This window comes from Herpailurus yagouaroundi, unplaced genomic scaffold, assembly GCF_014898765.1.
Source record: "Herpailurus yagouaroundi ecotype Mexico unplaced genomic scaffold, PumYag 184, whole genome shotgun sequence".
NCBI classification, from domain to species: Eukaryota; Metazoa; Chordata; class Mammalia; order Carnivora; family Felidae; genus Herpailurus; species Herpailurus yagouaroundi.
In genome coordinates, this window is record NW_024412415.1 from 768,876 (window position 1) to 787,716 (window position 18,841).

The following is an 18,841-nucleotide window of genomic DNA, read 5'->3' on the forward strand; positions in this document are numbered from 1 at the left end:
AGCTCAACACACTGTCCACCAGATGCTGCTCTTGGTCCTTGTCTGGCCTGAGATTGTCCTGTCCCCCACCACCTGTAAAATCTATCCTACTTATAGGTAGGAAGAAATGCAGAGGATCTCTCTTTCCTTGTATGTACCCAAGTTTATGCTATCCTAGGTCTGAAAGGCATGAAAATTTTGGGACTCACTGTTCACAAAGACGGCAAACCTCAGGAAGGACAGGTAGCGCTCCCCTTCAATGGGGTTCCAGCCGACGTCAGGGTACCCTTTGGCTAGAAGCATGGGGCAGCTCTGCAGGCCACAGCCTGCCAAGTAGGTCACCACCTGCCAACAACAGTACAAAAGTAAGTGTCTCAGTTTTTTAGGAGACAGCTGTGAGGCCTACAGAATTCTGGGAACAGAAGGGCTTTCGTTTGCCTAGAAGCTAGAGAGAGCCCCAAACTTTTAATAATTCAGTAAGTTTGAAATCAGAACTTCTAGTTCACTGTTTCCAAATAGCCAAGACAGATTGTCACTGTTATGTAGGAATATGCCATGAGCTCAGTTCCCTGGATTTTCCAGTTCTGGCAAGAGGGAATGGACATATTTTAAAAAAAGTTTTATGTATTTTGAGGGGGGGGGAGGGGTAGAGAGAGAGGGAGAGAGAGAATCCCAAGCAGGCTCCACACTCCTGGCACAGAACCCGATGTGGGGCTTGAACCCACAAACTGGGAGATCATGACCTGAGCCAAGATCAAGAGCTGGACACTCAACACACTGAGCCACCCAGGTGCCCCAAGAGGGAACTACTATTTAAACATAGGCCTAACTAGGGGGTCTCTGGGGAGATAATGGGTCCAGGTGGGCCATGTTCATTTGGCCATGGTATTTCAAGATCAAAATATTGAGTCACTGGTTGACTCTGAGTGGGCCCTTCCTTGACTAATTGGGGCTCCCTACTCAAGTTCTGCATTAACAACTGTTGTCTCAAGTCACAAGCCAAATGTTAAGGTTGGGGTGGTGAGTGAGGGGCTGTGGCCAGTTAAGACCTGGGATTGGTAGTGTTCTCTTCACTCCCTGGGTCACTGGATATCAGCCCTGTGATCTTGTAGAGTGTTTTATGACCTGCCTACTTTTTAGAAGATATCAGGCAAGAAAAAGTGCCTAGCAAATAGATCTTTGCTTGAAATGCAGTTGCTATTCTAATTTAGCCTTTATTATTTTATGTGTACAAGGAGAAGGGGAGAATCCACTGGGCTGTAAACTCCTCAGTCAGGAATTTGTATCTTTTTCATTTTATGATTCCCAGGGCTCAGCACACAGCAGATGGTCAATCAATGTTTTTCAAATGAATGATGTATTTGCTGAGGTCACATACTCCAAGTTGTTTTGTAAGAACAATGGATCTAAGTCAAAATTCAGTAAGAAACAATCATCACACCGTTTCCTTCTTAAACCAGTAAGGATACTATTCTGCTTGGAGCTTAGATTTGATTTGGCCTTTAAGATGTGAGAAAAACATCAATAAAGGCAAGAATTCGGCAGTGTTTTCAAGGTTACAGGTGCAGGACATTTCACTGGCCGCTGAAATAAGCACCCTTGTGTGTCTGTGTGCGCGCATGCACGACGTGTGTTGGTGGGGGGGCTGTTGCTCAATCTTAAGGGACCTAATTTCTGTTGTGATCAATGGCAAGGAAGAACTGTGGCATTTACCTGTCCTTTCCCCTCTCTCCTAGGAACCACACTTGGGTGATTTCCTGACACTGGTCCCAACAAAGTCTGTGGCCCTGTGCTGAGCCACTGGGACCACCTGAAGAAGCCTCCCCCTCACAGATGTCCCTAGGTCCCCATTTCTTCCCTTTCCCAGCCTCCTGGCCTCTCCTTAGCCCATCTTCCACCTTCCAGGGGGGACTTAGGGTCTTTGTCAAGTGCTGTCATTTCCAAAGCTGAGCTACAGCTGAGGATGGGCACTGAGTCCCCATCAGTGTAAGGTGGCACTGTCGTAGTCTAAGAGAACCATCAGCCACTTTCTTATCCAGGGATCAGTTACCATCTCACCACCTGAAACGTGGAGTTCTTGACTGGTGTTGCAATGTATGCAGAGCAGAGTTTGACTAAAGTCTGTCTCACCAGAAGCAGACTAGGAATATTCATGGCATTTGTGGAACAGCTATCACGCAACGTACCGCTGGGTGGCAGAGCATGAGTCCATGTGTGTATGGGAGGGGGTGTGTCTTGTCTCTGTTCTCATCAGTTCTTCTTGCTAAAACCAAGATGTGCTTTCTAAAATACAAGTCATTCCTCTGTTTAAAGCCCTCTGATGGTTTCTGTTGCTCTTGGCTCTACAGAGAGGTCGTGTAATATGACAGGTAAGAGCACGGCCTCCGGAGCCAGACCCCTGTGGCTCCTGGCTCCGACACTTACAAACCCCATGACACTGAGCACATCAACTAAACCCCTCTAGGCCTTAGTTTCCTCTCCTATAACTGGGGGCACTAACAAAAAGGCATGTTCTAAGGGTTATGTGAGTTAATTCAGAGCTGGACCTGGCCCACAGTGATCCTATAGGAGTATGAACTTCTATGGTAACCATTATGGTAGCATCAAGCCCAATTCCTGTCTCCCCTCACTGTTTACCACTCCCTCCACACACCCCATGATCCGTCACACCCACCTTCCCGATTCCCAAGCATACCATGAGGTTCATGCTCACTGAACCTCACACATTCTTGACACACTTTTCCCGATAGTGAGGCTGCTGGCTTCCTACTCCCACCTCAGCTCATCACTTTCCTGAGTGACCTTCCTGATCCCCTGGTCAGGATTAGGAACTCTTCTTCCATGCACTTCCAGACCCACTACTCAACGGATGACCTTTAACTTGTTCCCCTCCCCCCTCACCAGACCAGTCTTCATACTGTAAATCTTGGCAGCCACTCAGTCAAGGAAATAGCCCCAAGATGGAATGGGGAAAAGATGGTAGGTGAATCAGCCTCCAGTTATCACCACCAGTGGGAGCACACTTCACAATCCCAATGTGGGGCAGCTCAGTTTTGCCTCATTTGTACAAGGATAGGACATGTGGGTGTTCCTTGTCCATATATGGATTATACAGTTTTCTATCATGTTTCTTTCTTTAGTGTGTGAACTTAAAAATTCGATGACATAGAACTTTATTAGGATCTAGGTCTCTGGTAGTGTTCCATGTAGACCAATGAGGCTGGGCCTCCACATACAAACAGCACACATATCCAGATATCCATGTCTAAGAAGTTGACTATCCCTGCCCATAGGAGATTCTCTGCTCCTAATTATCATACTGCCGCTGGTTACTCACTTTCTACCACATTTTCATGGAGCATTGAGAGGTTCTGATGGAGACCCAGCCTTTGGTCTGCATTTCCTTGTCCTGGCTGTGCTATAAGGCAGGAGAGGGCAAGCACATTGCCTCCCCAGGGCCAATTACCTTCTCAAGGTCTGGTTCCTCTAAGCCCAGGGCTAACTCGTTGTTGTCCATCACGGAGGAAGCTGCCACATCCAGCGGGGTAGATCCCCTCATCGAAGGGGAGGCTGAGGAAGGAAGAGAGAAGGAGAGAGAAAAGGGACAGAGGCCGTCCAGCGCTGAGCTGAGGGTGCAGTGCACGTTCATGGCCAGGAGAGGGCAGCAAGCACATTAAACTCCCATCACCATTCTAAGGGGGCTGCCTGCCCAAGAACAGAATTTGTTATCCCAGTCCCCATACTCATTATTAATTTTGACCATGGATTAAGTCAGGAAATCAGTGCACGTAATTAGCAGGGACCATGTATTTTCAAGTATTTTTCTAACATGATACTTCTTGGAGCTCTGCTGTGGTGATCACTCAAAAGGTAGTGATGTCACTTAGCCAACTAATCTCAAATGAGTCGGTCATTTCTAGAGCCACCAACCAGAGTTTGAGAATAGCCTCAAACAGCATTAGCTCATACAGTTACATCAGGTCACCAATGTTGTCTTTGATTTTCCTTTGGTTCTTATGCTAGAACTCAGAAAAACTTTTTTATAAAAGGTTGGGAGTCCGAGGTTGCATCTGATAAATTGGAAACTCCAGCTTTCAGATTTCACATGCATGTATGAGTGGTTTTGTGTCTTTCACAAACTCATTTGGTTTACATCCAGGATAGTGAGTAAGGCATATGCACCGTGTTGCTTTTCTAGTGGTGGTGATGGATTTACACGGTCCACAGTTGCTCTTGGCCAGTCCACTTCAAAGCTTAGGAGAGAGGGATGCAGCCTGCAGCCAGCGCTCCAAGAAGGGGTTGGGTCTCTGACCTTGGTCTCATTAGCACCTCCTTGGTCAGTGGAGTGGGCTGGGGGTGGGGGAGCGGTGTCCCCAGACTATATCTATAATTTCAGGCAGCATTTCATGAGCCATGGGCTGCCGGTCCCAAGGAAGCCAACACAAATCTGTCACCAGTTCTGGGTGGCAGCAACATCTCTACTTAGGTTGGACAGCAGAGACATGGTATCATTATTTCATTTATTTTTAGATCAGGCAGCTTCCTTCTTCTATTTAAAAATACCTTAGCAGGTATGTCACTTCTTTCGCTTTACCTCCTAAGTGGCCAGGAGGAGTGTCACCTCCAAGCCCAAATGTGGAAGTGATAACTTGACATACCTAGGCCAACACTGCTGTTCTCCAACAGGTAACTTAGATGCTCAAACATGGCCTTCTGATTTTGCCGGCTAATTCGACAGAAGTAGCAGAGGAAGCGGCAACAGCTAGCAACCATTTTTGGAAAGGCAATCTGTAGGGAGAAAAAGGAAATGTCAAGGAAAAGAATCTATCATGAGTCCTTTCTGAGAAGTCTGACTTCAGAGAGTCTTAGGGTAGGCCATCCACTGACCCCCACCCGTCAATACGGGTGTATAAGCTATGAACAGTTTGCAAAATGCATTTCGTCCTTGCTTCTAGTTTTTTCGAGGACTTATTCACAGGAGGGACAGAGAGGGGACACACCTGAGAGGAGGCTTCCAAAAATATTGAGAGCTAATTATAGTTCCTGAAGTATCTTCCTTTCAAAGGAAAAAGAGGTCAAACAAGAATCCCAGACACCCTCCGATGTCACATGAAATTGCACGACCCTACATCACACTATTGTTTCCATCCGGGAAGGGAGCAGACAGAACTGTGATGAGCAGGTCCAGAAAGGGAGAGGAGCGATCATGATGAGAAGGTCCAGAAAGGGAGATGAGTGATCCTGACAAATAATGCCCAGCATTAAATCAAACCTGGGTCCTCTGGGTAAAGGCTGGTCCCCCCAGAGTTGTGGGAGCCTGATAAGCATTGCCCTCTCCGAATGTGAGCCCTCCCCAATTGCTTTTTTCTTCCCTAGTTACTTCTGTCCTTGACTACTGCTCTCCTACGGGCTCCCATAGCACTTGTAATCTGATTCATACAATTTAGCACTGAGATGCCATCTTATGTTACTGCTGATTGTACTTGGCTTCTCTCCTTAACAAAGTAATTAGCATCTCTAGAGCCTGGCCACATCTTAGTTTTGATCCAATAATGCTCAATAAATGGTGTCTATGTTTAACTTAGCTCTGGATCCTAGAAAGCCCTTCATTTCTCCTTTTAGAATCATGGGGGTGGGGTGCTCTTTCAAGTAAGGGTCCAAAACCTATATGCTACCTGCTTGCTGAGGCAACAGGCATTTTCTCAGGGCTCTTCTGGAGAGTCTGCTTTTCCAAGGGACCAGAAGGAAGTGAGTGAGAAGGAATGTGAGCTTGGCTTTTGTTCTTCCTTCATACCCCCAACTGTCCATACTGGTGGAACTGCTTTGGGAATCATTCATTCCTAGGACCCTGGCCCTCTGGAATTTCCAACATTTGAAAACATCCCCCATCTACTGCCTTAGGACCCTATCTAACTCTGAGGACCCCACATAAGCTAGAATAAATGTCCAGGGGGCTCCCCCTGACAGCAGGCTTGTTATGGGGGGCTGGGAAGGAGAGCCGACATCCTCAGGAGCTTGGCACAGAGAGGAAACACATGCACCCCTGAGGGAACACTGCCAGGATCGTTATTAAGATCTTGTTCTCCTTTAGAACAGCATTCTCCTGACACAGCACAAAACATAGCAGGTTTCTAAGTGGAACCCAGAGGAACTCCATGTTGGAAGGAGCAGGGCTGCAGAGTATGTATGGGAAGTAAACTTAGCAGGTGAACAGCCTCGTAGAACGAGTGGGGAAAGCTCTAAGCTTCAGGAGCCAGAGCGCCTACACTGGCTGGATTCCATTCAGCAGCTCTGTCCCATCCCTTGGCTGTTTCCTGGCTTTATGCACATCCCCCCCTCTCCCTGGGAAGAGGAACTGAGACAATGGACACCAGCTATTTGTCTGTGAACAAGTCACCACATGCACCTGCCCAAGTCAAGTTCTGGCCTAAGTTCTCCTGGTAGCATTACCTGAGACTTCTCTGTCCCCAACACGTTCACCATCACCTCCATCACTGTCTCGTGCATGCCAAGGACTCGCATGAGGTTGGGATGCTGGTAGAACACCTTGTTGTTCATAATGTCTCTAGGGTAAAGATTGGACAGTCTTCAGTACTTGCTTCTATCAGTGGTATGAAAATGCAGGCATGAGAAAACACACATGCACAAACACACTGGGCGTGGAGTGACGCAAGCTGAAAGGTAGTAAGAAGGTACCAGAATAGAAGTAGAATTCCTTTTTTTTTTTTTTTTAGCTGATAGGAGTATATTGTACTCTTTTACTTCCATTAAGTACTTTATTTTGAAACATTTCCTTCTAATGACATTACACGGTTGTCCTTTTGTCTTTTTGCTTGTCATAGCTTCAGAGAGCCGGAATCACTGGATTTCTCTTCCTCCATGTGCTCAGTGTCTTTTTCCCCCCTCTCTCGTCCTTTTATCTATGTCTCTATGGACTTCAGTTTTTTTTTTAAATATGAAATTTATTGTCAAATTGCTTTCCATATAACACCCAGTGCTCATCCCAACTGATGCCCTCCTCAATACCCACCACCCACCTTCCTCTCCCTTCTACCCCCCATCAACCCTCAGTTTGTTCTCAGTTTTTAAGAGTCGCTTAGGGTTTGGCTCCCTCCCTCTCTAACCTTTTTTTTTTTTCTTCCCCTCCCCCATGGTGTTCTGGTAAGTTTCTCAGGATCCACATAAGAGTGAAAATATATGGTATCTGTCTTTCTCTGTATGGCTTATTTCACTTAGCATAACACTCTCCAATTCCATCCATGTTGCTACAAAAGGCCATATTTCATTCTTTCTCATTGACACGTAGTACTCCATTGTGTCTATAAACCACAATTTCTTTATCCATTGATCAGTTGATGGACATTTGGGCTCTTTCCATAATTTGGGTATTGTTGAAAGTGCTGCTATAAACATTGGGGCACAAGTGCTCCTATGCCCATCCCCAAAGGCAAGAGAATTAAAAGCAAAAATGAACTATTGGGACCTCATGAAGATAACAAGCTTCTGCACTGCAAAGGAAACAACTAACAAAACTAAAATGCAACCAATGGAATGAGAAAAGATATTTGCAAATGACATATTGGACAAAGGGCTAGTATCCAAAATCTATAAAGAGCTCACCAAACTCCACACCTGAAAAACAAATAATCCAGTGAAGAAATGGGCAGAAAACATGAATAGACACTTCCTAAAGAAGACATCCAGATGGCCAACAGGCACATGAAAAGATGCTCAACATCACTCCTCATCAGGAAAATACAAATCAAAACCACAGTGAGCTATCACCTCATGCCAGTAAGAGTGGCTAAAATGAACAAATCAGGAGACTATAGATGCTGGAGAGGATGTGGAGAAATGGGAATCCTCTTGCACTGTTGGTGGGAATGCAAACTGGTGCAGCCGCTCTGAAAAACAGTGTGGAGTTACCTCAAAAAATTAAAAATTGATCTACCCTATGACCCAGCAATAGCACTGCTAGGAATTTACCCAAGGGACACCGGACTTCAGTTTTCTTAATGATAAGGGGTTGTACCCCTCTCTTAAAGGCAATTGTACGTTAGGTACCCATGACATTTCTGGACCGCCGTCTTCAAAAAAAAAAAAAAGAAATTAACAATGAAATATAAAAAAATTTATGTTTAAATCGGTCACTATAAATTCACATAATAATGCTGCAGGCAAATCAAAATACAGAGGCAGCCTGTGATGTGGCTGTGTAATCCCTCACGGGGTGGTTTCCCTCTGCCTGTACCCTTTCCCTTGAGTGTTGCAGCTGTCGAGAGGAGACACCACTAGGTTTTACTTGCTGCTATGTCTACTGCGAGAGTCAGGGGAGAAGCTAATTCTATGGTTTTATTTTGCCATAAAATTCTCTTCGTTTCTATTACATGATTTAGCCTTGGAAAGGAATTTGAAGAATGCGTGCATCCGACCCATGCCCCAACCCGGGGATCTTCAAAGTCTCTCTTCTGGGCCCCAGTGATGCTCCTTCAGTTTGCTGGCTCCAGGGTGGTGGAATGGAAGATCAGGTTCTTGATTTCAAAAAGATTTTTTTTAAATTTTTTTTAACATTTATTTATTTTTGAGACAGAGAGAGACAGAGCATGAATGGGGGGAGGGTCAGAGAGAGAGGGAGACACAGAATCAGAAGCAGGCTCCAGGTTCTGAGCTGTCAGCACAGAGCCCGACGCGGGGCTCGAACTCACGGACCGCGAGATCACGACCTGAGCTGAAGTCGGACACTTAACTGACTGAGCCACCCAGGCGCCCCCTTAAATTTTTTTAATGTTTATTTTTGAAGGGGGGGAGGGGCAGAGAGACAGGGAGACCCAGCATCTGAAGCAGGCTCCAGGCTCTGAGCTGTCAGCACAGAGCCGGACCTGGGGCTCGAACTCACCAACAGTGCTATCATGACCTGGGCGGAAGTCAGACACTCAACCGACTGAGCCACTCAGGTGCCCTAATGAGTTCTTGATTTTAATCAAGTAACATCGTGGGCTGGTCAGGTAACTTTTTTGGGCTTTGGTTTTCTCATCCCCAAAATGGAACTACGCCATTGAATTAAATTAAAGGAGATCTTTTTGATGTCTAAAATGCTATCTTTTAGATAGCATAGCTTCTAAGAGCCACGAGCTACTGTTAGGGTGAAAGGTGTCTCATACAACTGACAAAACTGACTTCCTGGGTCAGTCCCAAGCAAAGGGAGGGATCCACCCGCAATACCTCAGAGGGAAGTCTCAGAAGAATTCCAGTCAAAAGCCCAGCTGCTCAAAACCTTTCTCTCTTGTTGATTTGAACGCTCTCCCTTCTGCTGAATTTTTTTCATCGCCACCCTGGAGCGATTTTCTTCAGACACAAATGAAGTAACTGCCTTTCTCTAAGACTCCTCCCCACTGCTTCTGACAATGTCCCTTCACCTGGGGCACACAGTCAGATCTCTCAGGTTACCAAAGGGGACGGAGACACGGAGAATGGTTTTCCACAAGAAGTGAGATTAGGATGGCTGGGGTTTTATGCGATTTGATTCCAGAACACCTGCAGAGCAAGGTAAACCAGTTTTTCCTCTTGAAGTTCTTTGGAAAGACTCACACTGAACTATGAATGACCTACCCCAGCCCATTGATCATGAGCAGCTCCTCTTCCTTGCCCATCCTGACACTGAGGAGGCAGCGGATCTGGCCCAGGGCGGCCAGCAGGTTGATGGTGTCGCTCACGGAGGCCTGACTGATGGTGTAGGTCTTCCGCAGCGCCTGCAGCAGCTCCCCGATGCTGTCGTACTGCCTCCGGAGGAGGTTGAACATCATCCGGACCAACTCCGCATCCTGGATCTGGTCCTCCTGAGCCCAGCGGATCATGGTCTGTGAGATGAGCTCCTTCAAGGTCGCTAGAGGGACAACACAGAGGACCGGTACTGTGACTGTCATGGCTCCGGGAGAGCTGGGTAGCTCAGCCACTCCATTCAACACTAAGACAACATCAGGGGTCAAGGTTAAAACATTCTTTTTCTAAGGGTGGAACACGGCATGCAGAGAAATGAAATATATCATCAAAAAACATATATGTGAGCCATACGACAAGAAAAAGTATCTCCATTTTGAATTCGGGGTGCTAAATATTTTAATTAAATGAAGTTTGAATCGATATTGGAAATAAAAGACTCAGTCAGACACTGTCCTTGTTTTTAGAGTGCTCACCAATCAGTTCTTTACATTTTCATTTTGATTTTATGAAGAACAACTTTTACCTTTATTTTATGATGCAATGTAAGAAATACTACCATGTGCAAGTGCCATGGGACAGAGCTGCAGGAGTGGGGGGCAAAGGCAAGAGAAGATGACACTGGTCACTGCGTCTTTAGAATCAAGTGATATTAAGCATTGGATTTTCTCTACCATGGATACTATTCCCCAAGCACTTTAAATATACCACATACCACAAACTGAATAAACCATGCCGTTGATTCTAGACCTTGAGAAGATATTTTGGCTGACATACACATAGAGCTATGTTAGGAGATGCAAAGAAACAGATGAAGAGCGTTCTGTTACGTCTGAAGACTGCACTTGGATATATGACTATCACCTCCTTGTTGTGACTGTGTTGCCCTGGATCTTTGGCAGGGGGTCAGCTAACAAGGCATCGTGACTACTTTCAGAAGCATCAGGAGAAAGGCCAGTATGGCGTTGAGTTTAGAAGCTCACACTGGTTACAAAGAAAAACCACTGGCTTCACAGGTAAAGGAGAAGTCACTGAAGTGGGACTCGAACCAACTGTGGGACCTTCAGAGGTTGAAGTGAGTGGCTCCTGCAAAGTGCTGGCTGGCACTGTGAGGGAGCATAGTCAGCAGGGACATGTAGGGGTACCAGGGTGGCTCCATCAGTTAAGCGTCTGACTCGTCATTTCAGCACAGGTCACGATCTAAAGGTTCGTGAGTTTGAGCCCCGCATCAGGCTCTGTGATGACATCACGGATCCTGTTTGGGATTCTCTCTTCTCCCTCCCTCTTTCTCAAAATAAATAAACTTAAAAAAGGTAAGAAGGGAGAGGCAGATCTGAGGTGGAGGACAGGAGGAAAGAGGGCCTGCCAAAATGGCTAGGAGGGCACTGCTGCCCCTCCCTGTGTCGCACACACATACACACTTCCAGAAAATGCCATGAGAGGAGTGAGAAATGCTGCTCTGAAATAACAATTGCCTCCAAGTCTGGCTCTGCCTATCACATTCCAGAAAGGTATAGATGGCATCAAGATCCTTCATTTGCACCTGGTGATAAAGGCAGAGCTCAGGGGACCATAAAGTTTACTCGGTCCATCAGTGGAGGCATTGGGAATGAGCTCAGAGGGCTGCCTTTGGTAGCCTGCACCACCTCTAACAGTCAAGGTTCTTACCTCCATGTCATTATATATGGCAGATGTCTGCTCTACGTACAGTCTTGGCTCATCATAAGGATATAAAAATAGAACTTGGTTACCAAAGCTTCACAAGAGATCGAGATGTAAAGGATGAATTTAACTTACTGCTGGGTCTATCAACCCTGTGGGTGTTTCAGGTTCAGACGAGAGATAGGCTGAAAAACTTAAAAAAGGATACCCAGAGCAGAGAGAAGCAAAGTTAAAAGATGTTCCTAAGAGATCTCACTAGGCAGGGATTGCTGACTAATACCTGTTAGGTTAGGTAATATCTCTATCCTCTGGGGAAAAATAAGTTATTTATGGGCCAAGATGGGCTCGTGTCAGGAACTTGTTTCCTTGCTGGCCAAATGTAAGAGGTCCTGTTTCTTCTAGTTAATAGTCACAGTAAAAATCAAAGCATGACAAAACCATAGACACTTCAAGTTTTTCCAGTCCCGTAAGTCTAATTCCTCCTTAAGCCTACATTGTGATCATGGTTTCCTCTCCACTAATAACCAAATTCTCTGCTGGGATAATAATCACAGTCCCTGCCACACACGAAAAGCAGCAACCAGAAATGTTAATCAGCTCAAGGACCATCCTCTTTTCAACAGGGAGGGTTACAGAGTCATAAGGAAACCAAGTAAGTATTAGCTTTCCCCTTGACCTGGCTTTCAGATTCATTCAGGATTCTGGTGAGTGCTTAGCCACACACTGATTTAATAATCCAAATCAACGTTTATACAGAATGGAACATTCACAGCCAAACACCTCTCTAGAGGGCAAATGAGAAAGGAGACAGCCCTTTATTTCAAAGAGTAGAGCAGGAAGCACCCCACGGGTTAACTGTCCAGGTCAGCCTTCCAGTAAGTATGAGAGAACGGGATAAGCCATTATGTGTGTGTGACCAAGCGGAAGCTCGGTTAAAATACAAAAACAAAACAAAACAAAACAAAAAGAGCCAACAAACAACAACAAATAACAAAACAAAACGTGGCCCCAAGACCCTGAAAGAAAAAGCAAGACTCATGGTCATGTTTTGGATGGACAGATGTCATTTAGTGGAAGGCATGACATTGAAGGCCATTCTTGTAGGACGGGGTTTCCAATTGTGAGACCGAGGTCCAGGAAGGAAGAGAAAGAGTAACTACAAGAAGAAAGAAAACTTGGGAGAGGTGGCGGGGGAGGAAATATCCCCACAAGAGCCCTGGAAGCATACCATCTTTGGTGGCCTGACATATGCTAGAGACCCAGCAGCCACCAAGCAATCTTGGCTGAATTGAGGACTTTCTAGTCCTCTGAACACTTCAGGGCCTGAGAAAATGGAGTTGGCACCCCCAGCAGTGATGCTATTGAAAATTCCTCAGATTTTAATTAGCTCCCATGAACTAGCTGCAGAGTAGCATAAATGTACCGGGGTCCAGAGGTTAAAAATAATACACTTTCTAGCATGTGGTAGGCTCTCCATATACAGCTGAAGATTAAAATAACTAATGCATATAACGATGTCTGGCACATACGTGAGCTTAATAAAGGTTAACTATTCTGCTATCGATATCAGCCTTTGTAAAAGTGTGGGCCACAGACCCTTAGGGATCCCAAGGCCCTTTAGGTGGTTTGTAAGGCCAGATGGATTTTAATCATAACTCTAAGATGTTTTTTGCCTTTTTCACTGTGTTGACAGCTGCCCTGATGGTGGAGAAGCATGGTGGGTAAAAAGGGGTGGTGCCTTAGCAGGAATCTAGGCAATAGCACCAAATATCAACCTTTACCAACACATCCCCAGAAAGATGCTCAGTTTCACGTAAGAGTGTCCTTTAGGAAATATAAAAAATTTATATTTTATTAATAACAATTTCAGTGTACATCTTTCCAACCTCCTGTGGGACAAAAAGGGAAGTATGTGCACAGCACATCCCCAAATGAAAGGTCAGAGGGTTTCGTGAGGAGAAGCACTTGTGTGGTGGCTTGAGTTATGAGCTAAACTGGCTGCTCATTTCGTGGAATGCTATTTTTAATGAAAAGAACGGCAGACAAACTGGGCTGGTTAATCAGACTTGGGTGAATGACAGACATGTCTTTACAAATGAAGGAAGTAAGCTCATCACTTCAAGGAAAACAACGGATGGTATCTTTTGCCAGTAATATAATCTGAGCTTTCAAGTAAAAACCAGAATTTTAGAAAACGTTTATCTGCACAGTGAGTGTGACAGCTTCCCAGTACTTAAAGGCCTTCTCATTATATCGTTGATGTTAACAAATGTGATTTCTAAAATATTTTATAATGAAGTATGTCAACATTCGGAAGTTCTGCGTAACTTGGTGAGGCAATAATTTCCCGATGACCAAATCGTGATGTTACGAAAACATTCATGGGTAAAAGATCCTTTCAAGATCAAAGACACACCAATGAGTTTTCATATAACCAAGTACAAACATTTCCTTAATGAGGTTGCAGGTTCTACATGGCAGTGGACTTTTGAGAACCTATTACTTGTTGAGTTTTGAGGTAGTATCGAAGAAGACTATGCGCAATTATCTGAGAAGGTTATTAAAATACTCTCCCCCTTTCCAGCTATATATCTCTTTGAGGCCAGTTTTCTCCCTATTTTTTAACCAGGTATAAGAACCCAGCTCATCTTCTACTATTAATCTTCATTAGAGATTTACAAAAATGCAAAACAATGTCACTCTTCTCCTTATTCTTGTTTTGAAAAATTAAATCATTTCTCGGGGTGCCTGGGTGGCGCAGTCGGTTAAGCGTCTGACTTCAGCCAGGTCACGATCTCGCGGTCCGTGAGTTCGAGCCCCGCGTCAGGCTCTGGGCTGATGGCTCGGAGCCTGGAGCCTGTTTCCGATTCTGGGTCTCCCTCTCTCTCTGCCCCTCCCCCGTTCATGCTCTGTCTCTCTCTGTCCCAAAAATAAATAAACGTTGAAAAAAAAATTAAAAAAAAAAAAGAAAAATTAAATCATTTCTCACAGAAATATATTATTTACATAACATGTAATGGGTTGTTTAAAAACGTTTATTTTGAGAGAGAGAGAGCACGCACGCATGCATAGGGGAGGGGCAAAGAGAGAGAATCCCAAGTAGGCTCCACGCTATCAGTGCATAGACCAATGTGGGGCTCGAACTCACAAACAGTGACATCATGACCTGAGCTGAAGTTAGCTGCTTAACCCACTGAGCCACCCAGGAGCCTGTAGAGCAAAGCTTTCTGTAGGTAACAGCCTGGATTTCCAGTATTAGTGAGAGTAATGTCATTGCTGAAGGGTCAGCTAATGTGGGGCTAAGAATTAAATGCCTCCCTATCCTACAGCCCATTTCTCTGTGTGTCCAACTATCCTGGCTACAAGCAGGCCAACCAAGGCCCTGTGGCCTCGATGTGAAAGCCACCCACCCCGCTCCTTGCTCTGGAGATGACGGATCTTGAACCCAAATTGATATCAAGAGGGAAGCAGCTAGAGCCCTTCAGGCTGGCAAGGAGCCCCTCGGTGATGGAGGAACAATGGCCAGAATCCTTCCTAACTGCCAAGATTCAAATGGTTCCTTAACCCTCATTTATTTCTCAGTATGAGGTGTCTCACTCACCTTATTCCCACATTTCATCTACCTCCCATCCAGAAATATGGACGGCTTCCTAAGCTGTCGCTTTCCCAGTTCAGACCAGAGATATTTGATTACAATCACACAGCCTAATGGAACAGGGCTCCATTGTAACTGGACAGAAAGCTTTGCTTTCTGATCATGGCCATCACCTCAACATAGACCCTTCTGTACAAATCAATGCTTTTCTAACTTTCTGGTCTCAAGACCCCTTTTACACTCTTTAAAAATTATCAAATCCCTTTAGTTTATGTGGAATATATCTACCAATGTTACTGAGTTAGAATTTAAAACTGCTGTCAGCATGGAGTCTGCTTCAGATCCTTTCTCCCCCACCTCTCTCTACCCTTCCCCTGCTCACTCACTCACTTACTCTCTCTCAAAAAAAAAAAAAAAAAAAAAAAAAAAAAAAAAAAAGCTTTGCTCTGGAGTCACTGTGTACCTGGGCCTCAGGACATGGCTCATCTGCAAGTTCTTGCTGTCCTCATCTTAGCAGTGGAGTTAACTCCAATTGTATCAACTCCTAACGAGCTAACTAATTGAGTAGTGTTTTCTGTTAAGTGCCCAACACTGAGGTAAATAGTCTGTATGAAACTATTTTGAGACCCAGGGATTACCCGAAACCTCTTAGTTGGGGAAACTAAATACATGTGTGAGGCATTTAATGAGGAGTAACGAGCAAGATAATGGGTAAAACTGCATTATCCAAGACATTTAGGAAACTAGACAATTCATAGAAAGCCACAATTTCTCTAGTAATACAAAAACTCAAAAGAAATTAAAGACATGATCAGATCTTCCTCTCTTACTTTTTTCCCCAATGGGTCCTTCATCTAAAGCTCTTCCCACTTCTTGAAGAGGTCACATTACACAGCGACTAAAGAAGCAGGGAAGAAAGAGTTCTAACATAAAGAGGGCCCCTCCCAGGGATGCATGAAGCGATCTGATGGCAAAGACACCACCCTTGGCTATGGCTATTTTGGAATGCGGTCTTTCAAGTGCTGATGCATACAAGTAGTCCCTGTAGTAAATACTTGTATGTTTTTCTATCAGTGGTGGAATGCCAACAAATTTGGTAGGACCTTCAAACAGCAAAGGGAGTCAATGCTTGAGATATATTTAAACCTCTTTCATAACCACAAATATATTAACAGCAGTTGCAACTAAATACTGATTTCATTTCTGCTGCTTTTCTAAGCTCATCTTTGGAAATGCTGGCCTTTAATAACTAAAAAGACATTTCAGTATGCATAAGAAACATGACTCCTGAGGAGGAAAGACTCCAGGAGAAAGGTAAGGGTGAAGTGGGGGAGTTAACTCTACTGTTTGCTATTATGTACGGCCTCATTTTATTCCCTGACACATGCACACACCCCCAAGTACATGTGCCTCATAACTCCACTCAGAACCCCTACCACAGGGGTGCCTGGGTGGCTCAGTCAGTTAAGCGTCTTTTTTTTTTTTTTTAAATGTTCATTTATTTTTGAGAGAGAGAGAGACAGAGCATGAACAGGAGAGGGACAGAGAGGGAAACACAGAATCCGAAGCAGGCTTCAGGCTCTCAGCTGTCAGCCCAAAACCCGATGTGGGGCTCGAACTCACAAACCATGAGATCATGACCTGAGCCAAAGTCAGACACTTACCTGACTGAGCCACCCAGGCGCCCCTAAATGTCTGACTCTTCATCTCAGCTCAGGTCTTGATGTCAGGGTTGTGAGTTCAAGCCCTGTGTTGGACTCTGTGCTGGGTGTGAAACCTACTTTAAAAAATAAAAAAAGAACCCCCACCAGATGTAATAAAGTTGCTTCCACAGTCTTTGCTACAACTCTAGGATTTTTCATTCATGACTTACCTGTTTCAAAAAGGCCTTGTCAAATGCACTAGATGGTTTAGCTTAGGAGGTTTTTTGTTCTTATTTCAGAGAGAGAGAGAGAGAGAGAGAGACAGAGAGAGAGAGAGAGAGAGAGAGACAGAGCGCGAGAGAGCACAGCGCATGAGAGAGAACAAGTGGTAGACAGGGGCAGAGGGAGGGAGGAAGAGACAGAGGAGAAAGAGAACCTTAAGCAGGCTCCTAACATAGGGCATGATCCCATGACTCCAGGGTCATAATCTGAGCCAAAACGAAGAGTCAGACACTAAACCAACTGAGCCACTGAGACGCCACAAGCTCATGAGGTTTTTAAACAGCTACGGTGTTCTTTTCAAAAAGAAAAAAAAAAAGTGGAACCAAACATTTGTTTTGTGATGAGATGTGAAGCCTACAAAACAGAATGTCTTAATGAAGCTAGTCATGTACATATAGTTCCCTTGATAATTATAAATGGCTTCATTTAAGAAATTATTAACATTCTAACTTGCCCCACTTTTGTAATTAGTGTAATTAGGGATAGTCACAGTTAGGCAATTATATCAGATACACGATCTAGAAACTGCATTTTAAATAATTGTTTAGGCTAACTCAAAAATGAAATATTTCTAAGGTACTGTATTGTTTAGGGGAAACTTGATGCCTGAAAGACACTTTCAAAGAAAAATAGCTACTCTGCTACTTGATTTCTGGACTAGCCAGACATTACTTACAAGAAAAAAGGATTACAAGTGCCCTTAAATTAGAGCTAGCCTTAGTACATCAGTGCGGAGGCTCAGCTATGATTTATTGTTAGGTTGTTTACTGGTCTCCACTTGTCATTCTGTAACCTACTATTGATCCTCAAACCCCAAGCCTATGTTCTCTGACACTTACAAGAAGGTTCCCCAGAGTTACCCACTATATTTGGCGAAACGCTTCTCTAAATGATCAAATTACCAGCTTCGCAATTGCAATTCCAGTGAGGAAAAGATCATCTATTCTCATGGTACAGGTTTAAGTTTTTAAAAGGCTACTGAGGTCTGGAAAGGATCTTTCCTTTTCATCTCTAAATTTAGATCACAGTCCAAGTGGCCATCGTGTCCTGAAATACATGCTTATTATCAAAGAGCAGATGTTGGCCACTGGCAAAGCAAATCCCTGAAGCTTACGGATCCCAAACCTAAGCTGGTGTTACATTTCTGTGAGTGTGTTCTTCCATCTGGGTCAGTTTGGAAGAAAACATCTTCCAATTATGTTGACAAGAGGGAGCAAACACAATTGCACTGTACTTAGTTTCAACTTAGAAAGCAATTTATAATACTCGTGCTTACAATGGGAAAAGAAAAATAATTATGTGCATCTAAATTATGTGCACTTATTTTTAAATTCCAGGTGATTAAAAAGTCAGCTTGTGATATGCTGTAAATGCTCTGGAGGCATTAACAGGTGGTAGATCATTTCCAAGCATAAAGAATGCGTGTATTTTGACCTCTGCTTTCTTCCCCTGTGGTGGGCTGAAGAATGACCTCCCCAAAATGTTCATCTCCTAACTCTCAGAACCTGTGAATATATTACCTTAGATGGCAAAAGGCACTTTGCGTTTGAGATTAAATTAAGGGCCTTGAGATGGGGAGATTATCCTGAATTATTACTCAGGTGGGCTCAGGATAATCACAAGGGTTCTTCTAAGAAGGAGGCAGGAAGGTCAAAGTCCTAGAAGGAGCTGTGATGACAGAAGAGATCGCACTGGTACCATTGCTGGAAAGAGCCACTAGTCAATGCAGGTAGCCTTTGCGATGTGGCAAATTCAAGAAATGGATCTTCTCCTAGAGCATCCAGAAGGAATGCGATACTACTAACCCATTTTAGACTCGTGACCTCCGGAACTGGGTGATAATAAATTCGCATTGTGTGAAGCCATTAAGTTCACGGTAATTCATTGCCGTATATTAGAGAACTAATATACTCCCACTGGTACAAAGTCCTGGTTGAGATTACTTGAAGCTCTCCAGATCAGA

At 44.4% G+C, this 18,841-nt stretch overlaps 1 protein-coding gene across 1 annotated transcript in view; it reads right to left on the reverse strand.

Moving 5' to 3' along the window:
- Nucleotides 1-18,841, reverse strand: part of RYR3 (ryanodine receptor 3) — a 529,492-nt gene that overhangs the window by 140,730 nt on the left and 369,921 nt on the right. The window contains exons 39-43 of the mRNA XM_040492205.1: nt 9,589-9,862; nt 6,430-6,544; nt 4,638-4,767; nt 3,446-3,549; nt 189-324 (exon numbers count right to left, since the gene is read on the reverse strand). Of these exons, the coding sequence (XP_040348139.1) occupies nt 189-324; nt 3,446-3,549; nt 4,638-4,767; nt 6,430-6,544; nt 9,589-9,862 (759 nt within the window). The remainder of the gene's footprint in view (nt 1-188; nt 325-3,445; nt 3,550-4,637; nt 4,768-6,429; nt 6,545-9,588; nt 9,863-18,841) is intronic.